General features: G+C 41.5%; 1 protein-coding gene across 1 annotated transcript in view; it reads right to left on the bottom strand.

The window, feature by feature from the left end:
• Positions 1-14,739: 14,739 nt before the first annotated feature.
• Positions 14,740-26,097, bottom strand: part of LOC136867477 (epoxide hydrolase 4) — a 201,449-nt gene continuing 190,091 nt past the window's right edge. The window contains exon 6 of the mRNA XM_067144685.2: positions 14,740-15,200. Coding sequence (XP_067000786.2) covers positions 14,932-15,200 — 269 coding nt within the window. The 3' untranslated portion in view covers positions 14,740-14,931. The remainder of the gene's footprint in view (positions 15,201-26,097) is intronic.

The following is a 26,097-nucleotide window of genomic DNA, read 5'->3' as shown; positions in this document are numbered from 1 at the left end:
AATTTCAAATTTGAGTGCATTAACTTATGCTGTGGTCAATTCATTGTCCGCCTATTCACCCCAGCACCTTCTTATACCTCTGTGATCCACGATAATCCCGTAACTATTATTATTATTATTATTATTATTATTATTTTGCTAGGGGCTTTACGTCGCACCGACACAGATAGGTCTTATGGCGACGATATTATTATTATTATTATTATTATTATTATTATTCATCTAAAAGTATCGTGGTGCTGGCCAATGAAAACTGGACAGATTGGGGAGGGGAAAGAGATGGTGGCACAGCCCTGCCAGAGTCCAATGTCACGAACCGCCAGTGGCAGTTGCTTTATGTGAGGAAGTAGACTGCTAAAAAAATACTCATATACTCATATTCATTGTAATAATATACAACCTTGTACTACAAAATAAACTTGTAACTTTCCTCATTGGGAAACGAGGGACCCCTTTTTAATTACTAGGGGGAGGGGGGAGCTTCTTAGTGCCGCTTCTGCATACAAGTAAGATTTCCTTTTTTTTTTTTTTTTTTTTTTTTAAACTGATAATTCCAGTATGGCCTCGGTTGCTGGTTGCAAGCCTTTATGTTAAGTCTGTTCAAAATAAACAAAACTAGGTTTTCAATGACTGAGCTCGATAGCTGCAGTCGCTTAAGTGCGGCCAGTATCCAGTATTCGGGAGATAGTAGGTTCGAACCCCACTATCGGCAGTACTGAAAATGGTTTTCCGTGGTTTCCCATTTTCACACCAGGCAAATGTTGGGGTTGTACCTTAATTAAGGCCACGGCCGCTTCCTTCCCACTCCTAGCCATTTCCTGTCCCATCGTCGCCATAAGACCTATCTGTGTCGGAGCGACGTAAAGCCACTAGCAAAAAAAAAAAAAGTTTCCAATGGTGACAGCAATGTGTTAACAAGTTATGTAAAGAGCCTTCACCTTCCGGCTACAGACACTTTATACTGTTAGCTGAGCTAACAGCTGACGTGCTAGTCTCCTGACCGAGATTCAATCCCTAGTACCCTAGTATCAACCCACCATTCTACGATGCGGACATTGACCGGAACTGGAACACTCACGATGAGTTTTTCAGACTGTCCGTGCCATATTTTCACATTTGGATGTATCAAATCTAGAATGGTGGTAATTATTGATTTAAAGGGAAGAATTAGGCAACCGTCCTTCCTTATCAATGTCTTTCAGCCATCTTTCAAGTCTTCAGCTCGTAGACTGGTTGGACCCTCGAATAGCACCACAAAGCTTATGCGTTTATAGGGAAGCAAAAGAAAAAAAGCACCGGCCAACCGAGCAGAGATGGGGTGGCCACGGCTCTGCCGTGGCTCTACGCCTCTGAATTCGGGAGACGGGACAGGGCTGGACCTCACGGCTGGCCTCAACCGTCGGCTGTCCTGAGAATGGTTTTCCGTGGTTTTCCATTCTCTTGCACTAAGGCTAATATCGGAACAGTTCGTAGTTTAGGCCACAGCCGCCAATCCCCTCACCTTCTCCGCACATCTCCTTCACCGTAACAAATCTCCCGGCACGAGAGACCGTCTAAGAGGCCCGCCTCCCCTTTCAGGGGAGGAATGAAAAGTGAAAACTTTTTAGTAGTAGTGGTAGAATGAGAGAAGTGCAGTAGAACAGAATACACCCATCCCCCAGTTTCGTATCACTTGAAAGAAATCATTTACTGTTTTTTATTACAATTTATTTTACGTCTCACCGACACAGATGGGTCTCATGGCGATGGGATAGGAAAGACCTAGGAGTGGCAAGGAAGCGGCCGTAATCTTAATTAAGGTACAGTCCCAGCATTCACGTGGTATGAAAATGGGAAACCACGGAAAACCATCTTTAGGGTTGCCGATAGCGGGGTTCGAACCCACTATCTCCCGGATGCAAGCTCACAGCTGCGCGCCCCTAACCACACGGCAAACTCGCCCGATTTTGTAACCTAAATTGTTATTTGATACATGTACGGTTTTCCTTACGACAATTAATTTATCTATTACTACATTGAACATAATAATTAAGTCTAATAAAGAACTATTTACACTCAATCACTAAATGGTCATTTTTAAAAATGTACTTAACCAGGCGAGTTGGCCGTGCGGTTAGGGGCGCGCAGATCTGAGCTTGCATGCGGGAGATAGTGGGTTCGAACCCCACTGTCGGCAGCCAGTCCTGAAGATGGTTTGCCATAATTTTCCATTTCCACACCAGGCAAATGCTGGGGCTGTACCTTAATTAAAGCCACGGCCGCTTCATTCCCACTCCTAGCCATTTCCTGTCCCATCGTCGCCATAAGACGTATCCGTATCGGTGCGACGTAAAACAAATAGCAATATATATTTCTTCTTCTTTCTTTCTTATTCCGTTTACACTCCAGGATTGGCTTTTCCCTCGGACTCAGCGAGGGATCCCATCTCTACCGCTTCAAGGGCAGTGTCCTGGAGCGTGAGAGTTTGGGCCGGGGATACGACTGGGGAGAAGGACCAGTGCTTCGCCCAGGCAGCCTCACCTGCTATGCTGAACAGGGCCCTTGTGGGGGATGGAAAGATTGGAAAGGATAGACAAGGAAGAGGAAAGGAAGCTGCCGTAGCCTTAAGTTAGGTATCTGCCCGTCATTTGCCTGGAGGAGAAGTGGGAAACCACGGAAAACCACTTCCAGGATGGCTGAGGTGAGAATCGAACCCCCTCTACTCACTTGACCTCCCGAGGCTGAGTGGACCCCGTTCCAGCCCTCGTACCATTTTTCAAATTTCGTGGCAGAGGCGGGAATCGTACCCGGGCCTTTGGGGGTGGCAGCTAATCACACTAACCACTACCCAACAGAGGCGGACAATTCATTTCTTATTCTCCTTCTTCTTCTTTACGTTTACCCTCCAGGGTAGCTTTTTCCCTTGGACTCAGCGAGGGATCCTATCTCTACCGCCTCAAAGGCAGTGTCCTGGAGCCTCAGACTCTGGGTCGGGGGATACAACTGGGGAGTACGACCAGTATCTCGCCCAGGCGGCCTCACCTGCTATGCTGAACAGAGGCTTTGAGGGGTATGGGAAGATTGCAAGGGATAGACAAGGAAGAGGAAGGATGTGGCCGTGGCCTTAAGTTAGGTACCATCCCGGCATTTGCCTAGAGGAGAAGTGGGAAACCATGGAAAACCACTTCCAGGATGGCTGAGGTGAGAATCGAACTCCCTCCACTCACTTGACCTCCCGAGGCTGCGTGGGCCCCGTTCCAGCTCTCGTACCGTTTTTCAAATTTCGTGGCAGAGCCGGGAATCGAACTCGGGCCTCCGGGGGTGGCAGCTAATCACACTAAGCACTACACCACACCACACAGGCGGACGATAATTAATTTATTACTTCAAAAATATTTATTTACCGTGATATTGAACATATGATCCTATTCACTTTTCAGGTTTCTAATTCGATCATTACTATAATTAGAAATGCCAATGTATTATCATTGTTTTAGAAATAAGTTTCCCACTAGAAGAGTAAGCACGATAGGCCTACAGACTTCGACTTCACGACAAACTGAACCAAATGAATCACAGACAGTATCTTCGAAAACAGCTCCAAATTCATCAAAGGAGATAATAATTATTCCAACCTTCTGAAGAAGAGAGTAGGACTGTCTCTATAAAATAAAATTCCAGGTTCCGTCACATATCTCCTGGCCAGAGAGAGGGTGTTACCCTACCTCTTCAGGGAACGGAATGACAATTTAAAAATAAAGTCCTGTAACATCCGGGGTCAACTGAGTAAAGTATTGTAGTTTCTCCGTGATCGTTCTACTGGACGCAGCTCGATTTTTATTTTCGAACGACGATGTGAGTAAAGCCAGTATTGTATTCGTAGAAAAACTCGACCTCCGATTTTTGATTGATCTAGATGTTTCAGGACAACTAGACACAAACAAACTGAATAACCGTGGTTCGAGACGTGCCGCAGACCTCATTTAAAACGCCATCACCTTGTTTGCACTATTTAGGTCTGGATGAATACTGTGAGTTCATCAATTGTGTTGACGCTTTTTCCCACAAGGTGTTGTTATTGAGAGGCATTTCGATATGGATGTGTCTTATGGTTGTGGGTCATTTCTGTAACGTAACGCGACAAAGAAGTGACGTTACAAGGTCGTTACTGTAGGCCTTGTTCGCCAAAGATGATGTGGCCCTTTGACGTAGAGTTGAAATACAGTTTCATGATTATTAGCTTTTCGAATAGGGAAAAGTTTCTTTACCTTTGACTGGTCGAAACAGAGATTTAATCTTCCGGTCTGTGCTGAAAACTGGAATTATATTGTACTTCCTAAGAATGCTCCCTGAATTGTCAGTTATTTTCATACACTCCGCACGTGGGTTACGGCCAGACGATTTGCCAAGGTAATATTTTCTCTCTGGCGTATTTCTGTTCTTACTTTAGCAGAGAAATGAACTTCGAGAGCTTGCTTCCGATAACACTTCGCGTAAATTGTCACGGTGAAAGCAGCGACCAATTTGAGGACATGACCATCCTGCTTCCCATAGTCTAATAACGCGGCCTGTTTTCCTTGCTTTTGAACTCAATAGTTCGACAAGTCTCCTACGAATGCACACATTTCTTTCAAGAGCAATCAAACTTACGAAACAAGTGGACTGAATTTATCAGCCAGCACAAATAGTTGAGACTCCATAAACGTACTCCAGTAGCGGTAGCATAAATTTCACGTCCCTCCGATTAATAATTCTGCTTCTTTCTTCTTTTCATAACAGTGTGGCCTCAGCTACCCGTGTGCAGACATTTTAATTCGACGTCATCTGGCTGTCTCCTCGTCAATTTCGACGTTCCGATTTACTCGAGGGCTAGACTATTATATGGCAAAGGAAATCGAATCTCTCTTGGGCGTTAGTAGTATAAGTGGACGGTTCGGCGGCCTCCTCCTCCTCCGGCTCCCAGGGGCCTCCTCCGCCTCCTCCTCCCGGAGGGCCTTCCCAGGGGCCTCTTCCTCCTCCTGGGGGCCTTCCTAGGGGCCTCCTCCTCCTCCTCCAAGGGGGGCCTTCTCAGGGGCCTCTTCTACCGCCACCTCCTACGGGGCCAACCCCAGAGGCCCTCCGTAATCAAAGCCACGCGCTTTTTGATAGCTGTCATCGACAACAACGCATCGCTAACCTTACTGCTGCTATCTTGACGGGCCCTAAACCTCAGTGGTGCCAACTAAACCTTACTAGCGCGAGATTAGAATTGGTAAACAAAGCCACGTGCTTTTTGACAGCCACGTGCTTTTTGACAGCCACGTGCTTTTTTGACAGCTGTCATCCGCTATCTTTAATCAACAGAGCACCGTGCTGTATCTTTATCGTAGTAGCGGGCAATTCCGTCAGCTGTCATCCGCCATCTTTAATCAAGAGAGCACCGTGCTGCTACCTTTATCGTAGTAGCGAGCAATTCCGTCAGCTGTCATACGCCATCTTGCATCGCAAACCTCAGTGCTGCTATATTTAGCTACTACCTTTGAAATATGGTGGCGGATAATTTAAAAAATTCTACAGCAGCCATCTCTCGACGCTAATTGCACAAGATGGCGGCTATACATGACTCCTTAAGGGTGCTTACGCAGGATGGTGGCTGCAAGATGGCGGCTATACATAGGTTCTTATGAGACGGCCTTGGAATGCTTGCACAAGATGGCGGTTATACATGGCTCCTTGTGAGACGCCTTAAGGGCGCTTGCGCAAGATGGCGGCTGCTCTTATCAGACGGCTTAAGGGTGCTTGCACAAGATGGCTTGAGACGCCTTAAGGATGCTTGCGCACGATGGTGGACAAAAGATGGTGGCTATACACGGGTACTTATGGGACGCCTTAAGGGTGCTTGCGTAAGATGGCTGCTGCTCTTATCAAGAAAGCTAGCTTAGAGTCTAACGTGCCGTACCGGTTCGATTCATTAAATTTGGAGCTTAAATGCATACTGTTAAATATCTCGAAAACGGTGCATCGTAGAGCAAAACGGAAAAACAAATTTCTGCATTATACGTAGGTTCGCAGTATGAGGAACATGATAGCATAAGAAAAACATAGTCTAATGATGAGATCAACCGTTCGGTTCCTATTTAGGCCCTTTGGCATTTGCTCTGTTTTAGCTTGTATTGAAGCAAGTTTTTGAAACATGATGAGGTCTAGCTATGGTAGAGAGTATAACGTGCCGTGCTGTTTCGATTCATTAAATTTGGGGCTTAAATGCAAAATGTTAAATATCTCGAAAACGGTACGTCGTAGAGCAAAACGGACAAAATTTTTCTGCCCATAACGTTGGTTCGCAGTATCAGGAACATGATAGCATAAGAAAAAAGTAGTTTAATGATGAGATCAACGGTTCGGTTCTTACTTAGGCCCTTTGGCATTGACGGCTATCTAGTTCTACAAGATGGCGGCTATACAAAACTTCTTATAGGACAGTTTAAGGGTGCTTGCACAAGATGGCTGCTTCTCTTATGAGACTCCCTAGGGATGCTTGCGCAAGATGGTGGACACAAAATGGTGGCTATACATAGCTCCTTATGAGACGGCTTAAGAGCGCTTGTACAAGATGGCTGCTATACATAGGCCCTTATCAGACGATCTCGGGGTGCTTGCGTAAGATAGCAGCGACAAGATGGTGGCTATACACAGCTCCTTATGAGACAGCCTAGGGATGCTCGCACAAGGTGGCGGCGGCTCTTATGAAGAAAGCTAGCTTAGAAGCTACTGCGCAAGATGGCGGCTGCTGTTATGCATGTGGTAGAGGGCAATTTGAAATTCCATGTGCTTGCGGCCATCTTTAATCAATAGAGCACCGTGCTGCTATCTTTAGCTACTACCTTTGAAATGTGGTGGCGTTAATTTGAAAAAATTCTACGTGGTTTTGATAGCTGTCGACCACCATCTTTAAACAACAATGCATCCTGCTTCTATCTTTACGACACTAAACCTTATCCTTATACATATGGTGGTAGGTAATTTAAATTCTATTTTTCTGACAGTTCCCATCTTTAATCAACAGAGCATAGTGCTGCTATCTTTACAGCACTAAACCTCACACGTTTGAAATGTGGTGGCGGGTAATTTAAAAAAATCTACGCGCCTTTTGACAGCTGTCATCTTTAAAAATGGCGGCTATACATAGGCTGTTAAGGCCTCATCATTCTCCTTCTCCACCTCCTCCTCCACCTCTGCCTCTTATGTCAAGGCATAGCTTTATCGAACATGCATCGCGAAGGCAAGAGTGTGCACCGATAACATCATTGTGCATGATTAGACTTGCGGATTACAAAAGAAACATAACAAGACTACATTCGAATACTACACTCGATGCCGTTAACTTTAACATGTTATTAGAACATTGATTAGTGTGTTCTAAACACTAAATAAGCGATCAAGACTAGAATCGAACACGGTACTCGATACAACATGTGTTTAGAACATGTCAGGGGATACCTTTGTTCTAAGAAAATCAGATTGAAACATAACAATACTAGAATCGAACACTGCACTCGAAGTTGTTAACTTCAACATGTAATTAGAACATTGTTTGATGTGCTCAGAGCAAAAGTACAATTTCAATGATTTGCCTAGTGTAAAAATCAAAAACTATGGAAACACATTGTGCACATACCGCGTAGCTAACTGGCTCAGTGCCTAGTGTAAAAATCAAAAACACACTGTGCACATACTTCGTAGCCAACTCGCTCGGTAAACGATATAGCAAAAGTACAACTTCAAATGATTTACCTTCTATCATTCGTCTTGTGCGAAAATCAAAACCTACAGCAAAACTATACTGCGTAGCCAACTCGCTCAGTAAACGATAATCTGATTTAGTTACAATAGAAAAAACATAGATTCAAACCCTGTTCTATTATCGCAAACACGGAGAGTAAAATTAAACAGAAGCATTGGTGCTATAAGAAATACATTGGTTACATTGAAGTCCGTGGCTATTGAACAAGTTATCACATAAACATGTAACATGAAATATCGGTTCGGAAACATATTGTTTCAATCTGTTGGCATGGGTTACAAGCATGTAGCTTGTGTAGGAGAGGGCTACTATACAAGATGATTGCAAAATGCTGAACCGAAAAAATAATCGTGATAGGGAATTGAACCCAGGGGTTACGTCTTATTATAAAAGCAAAAGGATGAAAGGACTCTTCCTCCACCTCCCCCTCCTGACTGCGTCCTCCTCCTCCTCCTAGGGCTAATGGGCTAAAGGGTTCCTCCACCACCTCACCACACCCTCCTCCTCCCGGAAGGAGTTAGCTAAAGTTGGTATATTTTTAACAGCAGCAACAACCTCATCGATTGTTATCAGCAAGAACGCTTCTACTTTGTTAAGTGTAGCAAATTAATCTCTATTGGTAAATGGTTTTGTGTTCAGAACCAAAGGCATTCATACTACACATAACAGGGAATGGAACCCGAGGGTCACGTTTTATCAGAATTACATAATAAAATCTCCGACCTATTAGTGGTGCGATGAGTTGCGTTTTACTAACAGAAATCAGTATCTGCTTGATTGTTTTAAGTGTTTGGAGCACTGAACTTTTCAAAATGGCAGCAGTGAGGTTAGCGATGTTCTGTTGTTGGATTTTAAATTCCGCGCTACAACATGCATAAGGTGGCAGCCTTAGAGGTTTAGCGCCGTAAAGATGGCAGCAGTGAGGTTAGCGATGCTCTATTGTCCTTAAAAGTGAGGTTAGGGTCCGTCAAGATGACAGCTGTCAAAAAAGCACGTTGCTTTGTTTACCAACAAGTGCACGTGGTCGTGGCGTCACGGTCACGTGGTATGCTGCGTCAGCATGCGATGTTCGAAATCCATGCCTACGTGGTTAAAACTCTGCTATGTTCACAATGTTTTAAAGCACAGCTATTCTTAATTCTTTAAGTTCAAGCACATAGGTCATGTTAAAATAGCAGCACACACAAGCGATTGTCGCACGCTCTAGTAGAAGAAGTTTAGTACGATAGTTGATGCATGCATTATCTATAGGTGATGTGTACACGCTTTTAAACCTCGCTATTCTTACTGCTGCTATGTTCGGAAGATTTTTTAAACGTCGGTATTCTTTCTGCTGCTATGTTCACAAGATTTTTTAAACATAACTATTCTTTGTACTTTAAGTTCATGCACATAGGTCATGCTAAGATAGGAGCACAAACATTTTCGAACGTTGTACACTCTAGTGGAATAAGTTTAGTACAATAGTAATGTATACACGCTTTTAAACCTTGCTATTCTTACTGCTGATATGTTCACAAGATTTTTAAACATAGCTATTCTTTGTGCTTGAAGTTCGCTTACATAGGTCATGCTAAGATAGCAGCACGCTTATACGATTTTAGCACACTCTAGAGGAATAAGTTTAGTACGATAGTCGATGCGTGCATCATCGATAGGTGATGTGTACACGCTTTTAATTATTGCTTTTCTTACTGCTACTGCTATGTTCACAAGATTTTTATTAATCGCTATTCTTTGTGCTTTAAGCTCATGCGTATAGGTTATGCTAAGATAGCAGCACAATCTAGCGGGGGAAGTTTAGTACGATAGTCGATGCATGCAAAATCGATAGGTGATGTGGGCACGCTTTGAAACATGACTATTCTTTGTGCTTTAAGGCCCCATTCACAATGCAAACGTAACCGTAAACTTAACGCCGTGACGTAACCGTAAAATTAGCGTAAATTGTGGTATTCACAATGGAGGACGTAACATTAACGTAAAGAGTACACAGCAGCCAATTAAAACACTGCCATGTTATTTAGTACGGAAGCCAGGTTTTGGGCTATCTCGCAGTTTTATATTTCAATACCTCGATGGAATCAAACAACGTGGTAGCGGAATTCATATTACTTCAAACATCTATTGCTTTGCTCCTGGGAGCTGTGTAGGCTTACGGTACCTAAAAAAGCGATCTAAACAACGGTGCAGAAAATGGGTTCAACCCTTGAATCAAAAAAAATTATCTCAGGGCGATTTCGGTAATCTACTGTAAGAAATGACCCTCATCAGTTCGTTTTGGACATGCGGATAAAACCTGAACTGTTTGCCTTTCTTACGATTTGCTTCCCCTTTTCTAATAAAAAGAAATGTAAGGTCTCCTTTACCGACATCTATGCCCCTATCTATCACACCCCGATGAGATGTTTGGATCTATTTGTTTGGATGATACCGTTTTCGTAAACTAGTAGTCCGTTATAATGTTAAGAAATATACAGGGACACTGTTTTATTTATGACAGGGATTGTCTCTCGTCCGTTTGCCAGCACTGCGAGCTTGTCTCCCGCCATTTATTGTCAGATTTCATTACTACAGGATATTAATTTCCACCTATTATTTTTCGGTATAGCGTATTTGTAATTCTGTTTCCTTCTATCATACATAGCCTATACACAAAGATTATTTTGAAAGAGAATTACAAGTGTTTCGTCGAAAGAAGTCATTATATCGTGCACAACACACAATGTTTACCTCTGCTCTGATTGGCTGGTTCTTAAAGTTAACGTAAAATTAGCCGCAAGAGCTTGGAGTTTGCAATCCCTTAATTTTATGGACTCGCAGTTAAGTTTACGTCGGCGCATTGTGAATGGATCCATTAGATAAAATGGCCGCTAAACTTCTAAGTTAACGTTAATTTTAAGTTTACGTTACGTTACGTTTGCATTGTGAATGGGGCTTTAGTTCGTGCACATAGGTTATGCTAAGATAGCAGCACACTTAAAAGATTTCTGCACAATCTAGCGGAAGATGTTTAGTACGACAGTCGATGCATGCAAAATCTTTAGGTGATGTATACACGCTTTTAAACATGGCTATTATTTGTGCTTTAAGTTCGCGCGTATAGGTTATGCTAAGATAGCAATGCGATTGCCGCATGCTCTAGCGGAAAAGTTTAGTACGATAGTCGATGTATGCATCATCGATACGTAATGTGTACACCTTCAAAACATAGGTATTCTTTGAACTCTAGCGGGAGAAGTTTACTACGATAGTTGATGAATGTAAAATAGGTAGGTGATGTGTACACGCTTTTAAACAGGGCTATTCTTTGTGCTTTAAGTTCGTGCACATAGGTTAGCAATACACACATTCGATTGCTAGATGCACTAGCAGAATAAGTTTAGAACAATAGTCGATGCATGCATAATCGATACGTGATGTGTACACACTTTTAACCATAGCTATTCTTGTGCTTTAAGTTTATGCCCATAGGTTAGTAGCACACAATAGCGATCGTTGTGCACTCTAGCGGAAAAATAGTCGATGCATGCAAAATCGATAGGTGATGCGTACGCGCTGTTAAACATTGTTACTATTACTACTGCTATGTTCACAAGATTTTTAAACACAGCTATTCTTAATGATGCTCTTAACGACGTACAGCATGCAATTGATTATCTTTGTAAGTTCTAAAAACGTAGGCGTGGATTTTTGAACTTCGGTGATGACGTAGCATACCACGTGACCGTGACGTCATGACCACGTGCACTTGTTGGTAAACAAAGCAACGTGCTTTTTTGACAGCTGTCATCTTGACGGACCCTAACCTCACTTTTAAGGACAATAGAGCATCGCTAACCTCACTGCTGCCATCTTTACGGCGCTAAACCTCTAAGGCTGCCACCTTATGCATGTTGTAGCGCGGAATTTAAAATCCAACAACAGAACATCGCTAACCTCACTGCTGCCATTTTGAAAAGTTCAGTGCTCCAAACACTTAAAACAATCAAGCAGATACTGATTTCTGTTAGTAAAACGCAACTCATCGCACCACTAATAGGTCGGAGATTTTATTATGTAATTCTGATAAAACGTGACCCTCGGGTTCCATTCCCTGTTATGTGTAGTATGAATGCCTTTGGTTCTGAACACAAAACCATTTACCAATAGAGATTAATTTGCTACACTTAACAAAGTAGAAGCGTTCTTGCTGATAACAATCGATGAGGTTGTTGCTGCTGTTAAAAATGTACCAACTTTAGCTAACTCCTTCCGGGAGGAGGAGGGTGTGGTGAGGTGGTGGAGGAACCCTTTAGCCCATTAGCCCTAGGAGGAGGAGGAGGACGCAGTCAGGAGGGGGAGGTGGAGGAAGAGTCCTTTCATCCTTTTGCTTTTATAATAAGACGTAACCCCTGGGTTCCATTCCCTATGACGATTATTTTTTCGGTTCAACATTTTGCAATCATCTTGTATAGTAGCCCTCTCCTACACAAGCTACATGCTTGTAACCCATGCCAACAGATTGAAACAATATGTTTCCAAACCGATATTTCATGTTACATGTTTATGTGATAACTTGTTCAATAGCTACGGACTTCAATGTAACCAATGTATTTCTTATAGCACCAATGCTTCTGTTTAATTTTACTCTCTGTGTTTGCGATAATAGAACAGGGTTTGAATCTATGTTTTTTCTATTGTAACTAAATCAGATTATCGTTTACTGAGCGAGTTGGCTACGCAGTATAGTTTTGCTGTAGGTTTTGATTTTCGCACAAGACGAATGATAGAAGGTAAATCATTTGAAGTTGTACTTTTGCTATATCGTTTACCGAGCGAGTTGGCTACGAAGTATGTGCACAGTGTGTTTTTGATTTTTACTCTAGGCAAATCAGTGAAGTTGTACTTTTGCAATATCGTTTACTGAGCCAGTTAGCTACGCGGTATGTGCACAATGTGTTTCCATAGTTTTTGATTTTTACACTAGGCAAATCATTGAAATTGTACTTTTGCTCTGAACACATCAAACAATGTTCTAATTACATGTTGAGGTTAACAACTTCGAGTGCAGTGTTCGATTCTAGTATTGTTATGTTTCAATCTGATTTTCTTAGAACAAAGGTATCCCCTGACATGTTCTAAACACATGTTGTATCGAGTACCATGTTCGATTCTAGTCTTGATCGCTTATTTAGTGTTTAGAACACACTAATCAATGTTCTAATAACATGTTAAAGTTAACGGCATCGAGTGTAGTATTCGAATGTAGTCTTGTTATGTTTCTTTTGTAATCCGCAAGTCTAATCATGCACAATGATGTTATCGGTGCACACTCTTGCCTTCGCAATGCATGTTCGATAAAGCTATGCCTTGACATAAGAGGCAGATGTGGAGGAGGAGGTGGAGAAGGAGAATGATGAGGCCTTAACAGCCTATGTATAGCCACCATTTTTAAAGATGACAGCTGTCAAAAGGCGCGTAGATTTTTTTAAATTACCCGCCACCACATTTCAAACGTGTGAGGTTTAGTGCTGTAAAGATAGCAGCACTATGCTCTGTTGATTAAAGATGGGAACTGTCAGAAAAATAGAATTTAAATTACCTACCACCATATGTATAAGGATAAGGTTTAGTGTCGTAAAGATAGAAGCAGGATGCATTGTTGTTTAAAGATGGTGGTCGATAGCTATCAAAACCACGTAGAATTTTTTTCAAATTGCTGCCACCACATTTCGTCAGGTATGTATGTATTGTATTTATTGAACTGAACATAACAGGCTTTCGCCAAGTTACAGTGTTCCAATATGCAATTCAAAATAAACACTTACAGACTATTTATAGCTAAGCGCTAACTACTTACTACTTAACTACCAGAAGATGCATCACAATGTGCAGTGATAGCCAGGCAGTGTTAAAAGCACTATGCGCAGTTAGAACAACATCAAAAATGGTATGGGAATGCCAAAGGATGTTAGATCAGCTGTGTGAACTTAGCTCAGTTACCCTGTTATGGGTCCCTGAGCACACAGGTATCAGTGGAAATGAAGAGGCTGACAAACTAGCGAAACAAGGCTCAAAATGTCCTTTCATAGGACCAGAGCCCTTCCTAGGAGTGTCACTCCGAAGTGTGAAACTGGTAATGTCCTAGTGGACGAACCAGTCTCACTTAGACATTTGGAAGAGGCTAACCATAGCAAGGCAGGCACGTGAACTTATCAAAGGGCCTAGCCAAAGTTATAAAAAGGTCCTGATAAATTTGAATAGGACCAGAATGCGAATGGTAGTTGGACTGTTTTCAGGACACAATACCTTACAGAGACACCTACACATCATGAAAATCAGTCAGGATCCGATGTGTAGAAGATGCGGTAGGGAGGAAGAGACCTCTGCGCATGTGTTGTGTCAGTGCGAGGCTCTTGCAAGCAGTAGACATCGATATCTTGGCTCACATTTTGTGAGCCTGGAAGACATCAGGAATGCCAACATCCGGACGCTGGTACCCTTTATAGGAGCACTAGGGCTGGACTAGGCAAACCCGTTTAAGGGACACAAAAGGTCTTCACAGACCTACGTGTGGAGCCCTGTGAAAGCAGGGCTCACCCATTCTTTATCTATCTATCTGATCCACTCTGTATACAGCCATAGGGGGATTGCTTTCCTGACATTTTAGAAATTCTTAATACTTATTGCTTTCTGCCCATGACCACCATGGGCGCCCGCAGGATCTTTTCCAGAGGGGGGCACATTAACAATTTTCTTGAATCTAAAACCAATATAACGTCAGCAACAATAAATTGTTTACAGAAATTTCCAGTTATAACAGATGCTAGATGACTGTCAGTAAGTTCAGTTTATGAAATAATCTGGTATGATATTAAACAATTGAACATCAACATTTTTGGAATTCCAGGGGAGGGGCAAGTGCCTCCCTTTCCCCCCCTTGCCCCCCCTTGCGGGCGCCCATGATGACCACAATTCAAATAAAATTCTTTGGATGAAATTCAAGCTATTTGTGTATTGAGTGCAAACGCCTGTAAAATACAGACTTACAAGTAAATGTTTCTTCTATAAGTACACACACTTTGAGCTCCTCTCAAATCATAAAATTCAAACCTTCACAGTCACTGACTAAAGTACGTCAAGTATTCAAATCTTGCACACACAATTCACACTCCTGAACTTGACAATTACTTTTTGAGGAAATTCCTAATCAATTTGTTAACTGTCTCTGGATCGTCCTGTTGAACAAAGTGGTTGGCCTTTTTAACCACTTCCACAAGCAGATTTGGTTCACTTTTCTGTGCTAGTTTCAGAAGATCAATGGACAGGAAGTCATCCTTCTCTCCAGCAATCAGAAGACCTTGCAGTTTAGTTCTCTCTTCAGTGTTGCCTTTTGACTCTTTCACTGGTTTACCCATATTTGCTCTGTAATAATTGATAGGGGGAGTATATGCACCTGAAAAGTAAAAAATATTTAATCACAGCATTATAAGTAATGGGACAAGTGAGAAATGGTCACACAGAGGAAGACAGGAACATGAAAAGTGACACATTACGGGATAAACACAACGAAATGTCAGAGCAAAAAGAGTGTGGGAATCTTAATCCCCTTCTCCACATGGAGACTTGGCACCAGGGACCTCTGGCTGCTGGGCCGTGGAACCAACCTGGAGCTCAAAGCCCGGGCGTTAGTGGATCGAAGCCACACCCAGCAGTGACAAAGCAAGGAAATGGTTATGATTTAGTGACACATATTCCTAACTAACACAACTTCTGGACCACTCCAGGCCACATCCTTGCAAGTGCTATCACAATATAGTCAGGTTCTTTCTTTCCTGCCTATGTGGTTTACCCTCACCCTTAATATCATGCCTCAATATCACCTTACCAACACAAACCCAGTGGCAGTTCGTGACATTTTACTCTGGCAGGGCTGTGCTGCCATCTCTTTCCCCTCCCCAATTGGTAGAGTTTTCACTGACCAGCACCACAATACTTTTAGATGGATACTGGTAATAATAATAATAATAATAATAATAATAATAATAATAATAATAATAATAATAATAATAATAATAATAATAATAATAATAATCTGATGATACTGTCTGAATAGAAATCTGTTTGCACTACAACATTAATTAATTAACTAACTACACTACAATGGCATTTATGCACACACATTAATGAACAGGCTAATAGCTAATGAAACCCCGACTATTGTGGCACTGCACTGTTTTACTAATTACAACTGATAATAACAACATTCATGAAAACAAATAAACAGTGCACTCCTGAATTTCTATCTCCTTGCTCAAATTTCAAAGCTTGACAATGTATTTAACAATTTGATCGCCCTACAAATAGTGCTGTCACGTTATGATTATATTTTTAATCTTTATTTTAGCTTCTTTGTAGAACTGAATTTTTCAATAGTTAGTATAATGGAATTAATTGTTTTGTAAACTGTTTTGAAATGAATCTTTAACAACAATTAATATAAGACGTGGGTGGAAAAGCCTAGGTACATTTAATGTGGCTGGCAATGTTGCTGAGGGCTCTGCTGTTTATCGCTTACACCCGCCTGCACTCTTCTTACCCCTGACAAACCCATATAGTTCTTCAGGCTCCTCCCACACTTGCAAGCTCCTGGGAACTACTGAGGGCTCTGCCAGACAGATCATACCTCTCTGCACACTTCCTTCCCCTGACATGCCCACATTGTCCTTCCACGCTCCTTCTGCACCCCGCACACTAGCAAAGTGTGGGGACCTGCTCAGGACTCTGCTGCCACAGTCTGAGCACCTCAGGACTAAAGAGAAAACATCGTGCTTGCTGGACAGCAGCCACGGGCTGAAAGCCTTTGCCATTTTCTTGAAAATAGAAAAGCAAAATGTTTACAGCCGAAGTAATAAAGATAGCATTGTATAACTGAATATCACACCATATAAGTTCGACATTGCTACATTTGTCCATCTCTTTATGTAATCATTTACAGAGTGAAATAACGTTAAATGTTTTTGAAAAGGCGGCGCGACGTCCAAATGCTCCTCATGGATGAACCACCACTGCACAAACCTGCCTGGTAGCATGTCTGACATGGGGACAGGCAAATACTCCCACAGATCATTTCCCATTCCTCCCTGCTATCTCTTTCTTCTCAGAACTAATAGCATGTCAAAGGCAATGTAGAACAGTGATGACTGCCATGCAGGGGGAGTGGTATCAGGGGCAACCTGAAAAAAAATAAAGAGCAAGAAGAGTGTGGGAAGAGTGAGAAATAGAAAGTGGGGATAAGGGCAAATATGAAAACATGATCTCCATCTTCAAATAGACGGCTCTCTCCTAATCAATCATAGTTCTTCTACATTATTTATTTATTAATCTTCCTTAAGTTACCAAATGGAGTGGCAGCACATGTTAATGCACTATGGCTATGAGAGCCAAGCTCTGCATTCAGGAGGCGAGTTGGTTCAAACACCACCATCGGCTATCCCAAGAACAAGAACGGTTTTCTCTGGTTTTCTATTTTCACTTCCATTCATAGGCCATAGCTGAATTTTTTTTACAATTTGTTTTATGTTGCACCGACACAGATAGGTCTTATGGCGACGATGGGATAGGAAAGGCCTAGGAGTAGGAAGGAAGTGGCCATAGCTTAAATATGGTACAGCTCCAGCAGTTGCCTGGTGTGAAAATGGGAAACCAAGGAAAACTATCTTCAGAGCTGCCGACAGTGGGGTTCAAACTGACTATCTTCTGGATGCAAGCTCACAGCTGCACACCCATAACCATATGGCCAACTCGCCCGATCACAGCTGAACCCTTCTATCACCTAATCCTATTTCATTCCCCATCATTCATTTAATTTTCATTAGCTTCTCAACTCAAGATAGTATCAGGAAGGGCATCCGGCTGCAAAAATGTGCCACTTAATTTCATCTCGCCTCATCCCTGACCCTGTGTCAGGAAAACCGGACCAAGTGGTGGACATACGCCATATTTGCTGAAATATTACATGCACGTTCTTCCTAAAAATAATATATATTAAAAACAGGGGAGGCACGGATTATTAGGGACGAGGATGGCAACAATTTCTTTCTCGGCAACAATCCAATCTTCCCTTTATGTTCCCACACACAGAGACTCTCACACGTGGCTTCATTCTTGCTTGGAGTGTCACAGAAATAAGCTGTCATTATTGGTTTTGGTGTTTGCAGTTTGCAAATTAATATTTCTATGTCAAAAGAAAACTATAGGCTGATTATTGTTTAATTTTAAAAAGTTATTAATTAGTATATCAGTGCTCTCATGTTGCAAAAAGTGGCACAGTTCCAATTCAGCAGAGTTGCTTGCGAGTATGGCAAACAGTATGATGAGAGGAAGTATGATTCAATTTACAGGTAAATTTGAAGTACAGAGTATGCAAAACTTATTACCAAGACTTGCCACCTCTGGCAGGAATAACAGCTGTAATCCGACTGGGCATCGTGTCGAACTGAACTTGGATGAAAGATATGGGTTCATCATTCCATGCAGCTTCGACTCTATATCCGAGTTCGTCAATCGTAGTGGCTGATGAGTGGTGACATACGAGTCTCTCGGCAACCCGTGACCACATGTTCTCAATTTGTAACTGATCTGGAGAACATGCTGGTCGAGGCAATAGTCGAACACTCTCTGTATCAAGGAAGGTCAGGGCAGCACAGGCAACACACAGTCGTGCATTATCCTGTTGAAAGATAGCATCACAGAGGCCTCGAAGATAAGGCACAGCCGTGGGCCTTAACATGTCAGAACTGTACTGTCCAAATTACTGGCTATAGGAACAACAGGTGTACTTAATAGCAGCCCATACCATCACTCGAGGTGCTAGGCTCGTATGACAAAAGCAACTCGGCAGCATTTGTTCTCCTCGGCACCTCATGATGCTATACGCAGAACCAGGATTCATCTGAAAAGACGATACGATGTCACTCTTGTGTCCATGCTCATCATTCAATGCATCACTGTTCTGCTGCAGCATTGAGGGCCATGTTGCTGAAGATGCCATCACACTGTCCGTGCATACACTTCTCATCCTGGAAACGAGCTAAGTTCCTGATTCAGGGTACGTAAAGTGGCTATACAGTCCCGCAAGGCCTCAGGGACAACATGTCTGTCCTCTCTAGCATTAGTGACTGGGGGCCATCAAGATCCTGCATGGCATTCTATATGGCCTTCCTGGACCCATGAATTCCATATTCTCATGGGATCCCAAAAAACGCAAGTAGCAATATTGCACAATGATAAACCACAGTCCCAGTGTCAAATTCTGACACGTGCTGGTAGGTGTTCCTCCTCCTCACACGGATTCCAACTGAGAAACCTGCTGTGCAATCTTCATTTTTATACAGACTGTACATGGCATTACTTCTACCTGCTGTGTGAAAGCACTGAAATGCAATCATTTGCATATCACAGCATGTTGTATCATGCATGTAAATTTGACGTTTCTTGCATGACACCTTGACAGTGTAGCAATTTTAATGGCCAGCGATGTACAACACGACGAGAAGTCCCCTCAGCTTTAATTACTGTGTTGATGGAGTTAAAGTACTTCACCGGGATTGCTGTAAAAATGTAGGTGTTAATATAAGGTAACGTCTTCATTGTGGTATTCACATTAACAAGCTTGTAAACCATCGTCAGCCATTACTCGCTTCCGAGAATATGTTTTTCCCCTGCAATTCTTCTTCTTAAAGTCTGTTGACTCTAGGGAGATGTCGCTGTTGACTGATCAAGCCAATCTTTGCATGAAACATGTGGCCACACAGATCACATCTAAAAGTGAGTGGAACAAGCTCGATAGCTGTAGTTTCTTAAGTGCGGCCAGTATCCAGTATTCGGGAGATAATGGGTTCGAATCCCACTGTCAGAAGCCCTGAGGATGGTTTTCCATGGTTTCCCATTTTCACACCATGCTGTACCTTAATTAAGGCCACGGGCACTTCCTTCCCACTCCCAGCCCTTCCCTATCCCTCATCGCCATAAGACCTACCTGTGTCGGTGTCACATAAAGCCAATTGTAAAAAAAAAAAAAAAAAAAAAAAAAAAACAACTTGGTGGAGGACATGGTATGAACTGACGTAGTTTCTGCTTTTCATGGGTTTCAATTTTTTGTCTGCAATGTGCCTGCTCAAACAGTGAGACACCTTCTGCAGTAGCTTTGCGCCAAAGAACATGGTTTTGTGCAATGACGAGCTTGTAAATAAAGATTACAGATCTCTTGATATGGTTATGAGGGTATTTAGAGATTGCAGTAAGGAGAGGGCATATGAATCATGGATACGAACCAAATTAGAGTGTGATTGCGGTGTATGGGACTCTTACCAGGATGCCTTGATTTGAGAACTGGAAGAGATCCAAAGGAAAACTGCACGATTGCTTCTGAGTGATTTGCAACAAATGAGTAGTGTGGGCTGGGTATGTTCTGAGCTGTCAGTGGAGAGATGGCGTGAAATAAGCTTGAGTGGAGCTTTTAGAAGAAGGAAAGATCATCATATGAAGACAAAGTTAGAATTCAAGGGACAAATATTTGTTTATAGGAAGAGGAATTAGGGATTGGAATAGTTTACCAATAGAGATGTTGGATAAATTTCCAACTTCTTTGAAATCATTTAAGAAATGTCTAGGTGAACAACTGACAGGCAATCTGCCACCTGGGCGACTGCCCTTAATAGAAAAGGTGATGATGAATGAATGAATAAATATTGAAAATGAATTTCCAGTGATTTGTAAAGAGGCAGCGAAATGATTTACATGCTCATGGAATATTTTCCTTTTACCTAGCAAAGCAAAGTCATCTCTGTACAGGCCATGAAGGCCTTCGGAGGGGTGGAAGGAAAAGGCTTCCACTATCCGTAACCTCGGCACTTGGTTAGCTCTACGCCCGGCCGCTTTTGACCCTAGGAATTAACCTGGTACTCATTTTTGGTATAGGCTGAGTGAACCTCAGGGCCATTTGCATCTCAGGAAGTGGAAATCTCGTTTCTTAAATTTTTTAACTTCCTGATGGGAAATCAAACCCACATCCGAACGCGCATTTACCACCTCAGGCAGGCAGCCCCTTTTGTTTTACCTATATAATGTTAACCCTCAGTTGGTGTCATGGGGCTTGGAAATCCACCAAATTTTTTATGTAACATAGCTGCTTCAAATATATCAGGAGAGACTCCCAGACAACTCTACCTTCAAGTTATGGTACTAAGTACCAACAGATCGCCTGTAGCCATTATTGATTTACTACTGTAGTTTTTATGTGAGAGTAAATTTCGAGCGAGATCTACATGGCACCATGACACCAGTTGCGTTTGTTTTGTGCGGCATGGCAGGATTTTCTGAAACTATTGCTGGCTGCGAAGAAGTGATAAACAAGCAGTTAGACGAAGTGGAAAGTGATTATTGTAATTTCGAAGCTGACAGAAATGCCAACATCACACTTGAGATTGAATATACTCAGTGAGATGAGGATGGATACAGAAGGAAGATTTGTGTGATATGGTAGAAATAGATTTAATTGGTCCAAAAATCTTCCTGCAGCAACCTTGTTGAGAGTTCCACCAAAAATTACTTCTCTGCAGTTTTGTAGATGTTTCGAACTTTCATTTGCTTCTGTTTATATTTCTTTAAATCCAGCTGATGTTGAACAGTCGATAGCACGAGCATGAGCTTTGTGAATGGCAGGGAAGATGATTCCAAACTTCTGTGTCTGTCTCTTCTAATTTCATACAAAATTTTAAGCTCACACACTCCTCTTTTTTCACAAGCATGCTCTATCTGTTTGCCTCCTGAGGGAATTGTGCAGAATCATAGTCATGGGTCAGTTCAAGCTTACAGGATGCTGTAGAATCTGTCAACAGAGTCTCTTGAGTGAAATCTAATTCTCAATACAATTGCAGCGCCTTCTCTTCTTCTCAGCTGCATAATTTATGTCTGAGTATAGTGATCTCATTCTTACTTTACTATTAGCAGTCACAATTGTCTATGGTCTTCTGCCTTCCGGATTGTCACTTGAAGATGGGTGCGAGTTCCATCTTTGATCTTGTCTCTCCATCTTCTAGGAGCTTTTCCACATGGTCTGAATTCATTAACTTTTTCTTGCACAACCAGTTTTTCAACAGTTTTCACAATTGCAGCATCAGTCACAATACTCAGCATCTGAAATTCCAGTTATACAAGATGGTAATGAGACTTACGGTATACGGTGCAGAAGCACGGACAATGTTAGGAAAGACTGAAGGAATGTTCAGAATATGGGAGAAGAAAACCTTCGGCCACTTTCTCGTATATTTTTTAAATTAAAATGTGAAATATTCCCTCTAATTTTCTGAAAAATATAATATAAGTTCTGCCATGTTTGTTCTTCATTTCTAAATATGAACATAATTCTAATTGTTATTCAGTAATTAATTATGATTATCGAAAGAGTGGCCAGAGTTACCCCATGTTTTGGGGTAACTTCGGCCGCCATAAAAATATCTCTTAAAACAAAGTTTTCTTCGATGTAGTGTTACTTCGACCACTGTGAATGTTTTTTAAAAGCCTGCAAAAAGCCCAGTATCAACAATCACAAACAAATTAAAATGATTTGTGGCGAAACAGAAGTATAGTGATCAAATTCACATTCTTTACAAAGAAGAAACTATTTCATTTAGCCTAAGCATACAAGCATTGTATGATAATGCAAATTACATGTTGCAATGCATAATTATTCGTAATGGTACAAAAGATAATAAATAAAAAGTACAAAAATCATAAAGCCCAATAGTATGGAGGGAAAAGGAGATCAAAAAAGAAGCAGTCTTGTAGACTGTTCTCATAATACACTGTCTTCTAAATTAGAAAATATCTGGGCCGTCAATCAAGTTCTTAATTGTGCCTCGTCCATGTCGACTGATTTCCGTCTATTTATCATTGAAAATAGGAACCGTTGGGATAAACTTCCCTGTTTATCGTTATTGTAGCTTTATTAATCTCTTCTAAAGCATTCTTGAAGTAAACAGGCTCGTAATTACAAAACCCGCAGCCGCGTAATGTTTTCCTGTACGTTCTTGGCATGGCCGAAGTTACCCCAGAAGTGGACAACTTTCATCACAAAACTATTCCCTGAAAAACCTATTTGAATAAAATGCATCAAATTAGGTTGATCAGTTACCAGACGTACTTACATTTTGACCCCATAAACCACTGGAATGGAGAATCGAATGTTGGGGCTAGAGAACAGTTTATTTTCTGCTGTTACCAGACAAGACAATATTTAAAGTTAAAAACTTCATTATTGTTCCATATTGAATAGAGAAATAAGATGTACAATATTATAGGTTAGGATCCACCTTTCAATACTCCGTAATAAGATGGTAAAAAGTAGTTACAACCTGTTTAATGGGACCGGTTTCAACACATTTTAAGTGTCATCATCAGCCAATTTGCGAAGATCTTAAAACAACTAGCACATTGAATACAGGCAAAAAATTAACATTGTATCATAACGTAGCAATTCAGTAAATGTTCAAAACTGTGCGGGCGTGCGCGAACAGTGTAGTGTGCGGCCACTTTTGAAATACAGTGTGCACTGCCCTAGGTTGCAAGTGTGTATGACATGTGACTTTGTGACATAACTGTTTAGCTTGTAAGAATAATAATTGTGTTTTGAACATTTACTGAATTGCTACGTTATGATACAATGTTAATTTTTTGCCTGTATTCAATGTGCTAGTTGTTTTAAGATCTTCGCAAATTGGCTGATGATGACACTTAAAATGTGTTCAAACCGGTCCCATTAAACAGGTTGTAACTACTTTTTACCATCTTATTACGGAGTATTGAAAGGTGGATCCTAACCTATAATATTAGACAAGACAATAGTCAGAGCTGCGAAAAAAATGGATTGACTCAAAAATGAGACCGCTAATGTTCTTTGGACTACCGAGTTTTGATAGAGCATTCTATTGTACGTGCATTTCAGTTGTTGCAAGTGGTTTATCTTTTACAGTTTAGGAGGCAGGAGAAAATAAGTATTGCTATTCGTCAGTGGCCGAAGTTACCCTGTATGGCCGAAGTTACCCCACTTTACGGTATGTAGACCAGTTTGAGATAATGGTGAATGGCCTAGAAAAATAAATTAAGAACTGCACAGTAAATACCTTCAATTCTCCAGATAAGTGCACTGGACCAATCATAACAATCATCATTTAATACCATGTAACTCTGCCTCTGGACTTGATACTTGCTTGGGTTCATTTAGGAAGTGAGCCCACAAGGTTGAGCAGGTTAAGCCACTCACTGAGGCTTTGATCGCGCAATTCCACCAAATTGCGGGGATGCTGATGTCAGTGTTTTACCTGCTGTTTTAACGTGCCTCACAGATTTTCAGTGGGGTTCAAGGCAGGTGATTTTGCAGGCCAATTGATATGTAATAGTTTGGGAGTGTGTTCATAAAACAGGTCACATATGCATCCAGCCCGATGAGCTTTGCTGTTGTCTTCTTGAAAAATAGGGGTATCAATAGCATCATCATGCAGATGTTGATTGAAAGGCAACACCTGATCATCCAGAATGTTTAAATGAACATTCTGGTTCATGTTAGTGGTCACCTCAACGTGGGACCTTGTGTGTGAATGTAAAACTGTGCGGGCGTGCGCGAACAGTGTAGTGTGCGGCCACTTTTGAAATACAGTGTGCACTGCCCTAGGTTGCAAGTGTGTATGACATGTGACTTTGTGACATAACTGTTTAGCTTGTAAGAATAATCTGTAGTATTAGAACAAGTTATAAACTAAAAGAGACACGAGAAACATACCCAAAACATCACAAACCTACCTCCAGCTTGAACCTGACTTTGCACACACCCAGGGTGAAGTGCCTCATTTGGCCTTCGGGGCACTAGACGAAGCACGTCATTGGAATACAAGCAAAAACATGATTCGTCAGACCACATTATGTTCCGCCCGTCAGCTACTGTTCACATTTGAGGATTTCTAGCCCATTGAAGAAGAGCAGCTTTATGTGTCTGTTTGAGTAATGGCTCCTTGCGAGGTAACCGAGTCCAAATGTTCATTGCATGTAGTTCCCATTACAGTGTTCTCTCGCTAACAGTTTGGGATAGACCTTCATTCACTAACTGCAGTATTCCTGTTGGGTCTGGAAGCGATTTTGATTCTATGGAATATTGTACAAGTGTTTCCTTGACGACTGCTTTCTATTGTAGAAATAATTTATATATTTTCTCTTGAGTTATTGTTTGTTTTAATGTTGTCAATCTTATGTTAATTTTAAGGACACTTCCTCTAAAGCATTACTTTGTCAATTTATATATTTTTCATCTAAACAGTGTTATGTGGCTGAGGATGTTGGTAATATACGAAACATGTACCACTTTTGACCATTAAAAATTGCCTTAAGCAATCATTGTATCGACTAGGTGGAAAATAAATAAATACTTAATTGTGAATCTATTGAAGTGCGATACGGACCATGAAGCTGATTTTATGTAATCTCCGGTCCCTCTCGGTAAGGTTCTTTTTCCGACCACAATTCTGATGTCACGTATCTTGATCATGTGTAGTAAACCACTGCTTGTAGTTGAACAGTCCGCTTCAAAACACCAATAAATACAGCAACTTCATGCACCGCATGGTCCTGGGCACGGCCAAACACGATTACCCCTTTTTGCCACTTTGTCACATCCTTACATCTACCCATGTTGACGTACACTGTCCGAATGAAACATCAATGTCTCGCTGATTGCTACTGCCTTATACTCGTGTACAGGCAGTGCACATGCGGTTGAGCGTGGGACTCATTCACTGTGCCATCTATACAGGCTTAACAATCCATCTGGTGTGGACTAACTTTTTGTCCGGTGAGCTCATTATTAATGAGGAGATTGGAATAATTTTGATATGTTATTAGGATTGATGGTTATGAATTTCATGTTTTTGGTCCGTATTGAACAATATATAAGTAATAATAATAATAACTTAAATGTTTCCACCTTTTCAATACAATATATTCACAAAATTACAAAATTATACGGTACTAGTTTCGACCCCTAGATGGGTCGAAACTAGTACCGTATAATTTTGTAATTTTGTGAATATATTGTATTGAAAAGGTGGAAACATTTAAGTTATTATTATTATTACTTGTTATTAGGATGCCAGAGGAAAGAGCTGTAAATGCAGGGTTCTGGGGTAAGCTGATAGTCATAGAAGGAAAGGAAGATCTAGAATGACATGGAAGGAGAACGATGGTGATGTATAGGAAGAACATAGAAAAACAAGACTAAGGAGATGGAGAGCAACAGGTAATGA

This window comes from Anabrus simplex, chromosome 3 (genome assembly GCF_040414725.1).
Source record: "Anabrus simplex isolate iqAnaSimp1 chromosome 3, ASM4041472v1, whole genome shotgun sequence".
Classification (NCBI taxonomy): Eukaryota; Metazoa; Arthropoda; class Insecta; order Orthoptera; family Tettigoniidae; genus Anabrus; species Anabrus simplex.
Note: the sequence above shows the minus strand (reverse complement) of the source record. Positions and strands in the feature narration are given on the sequence as shown.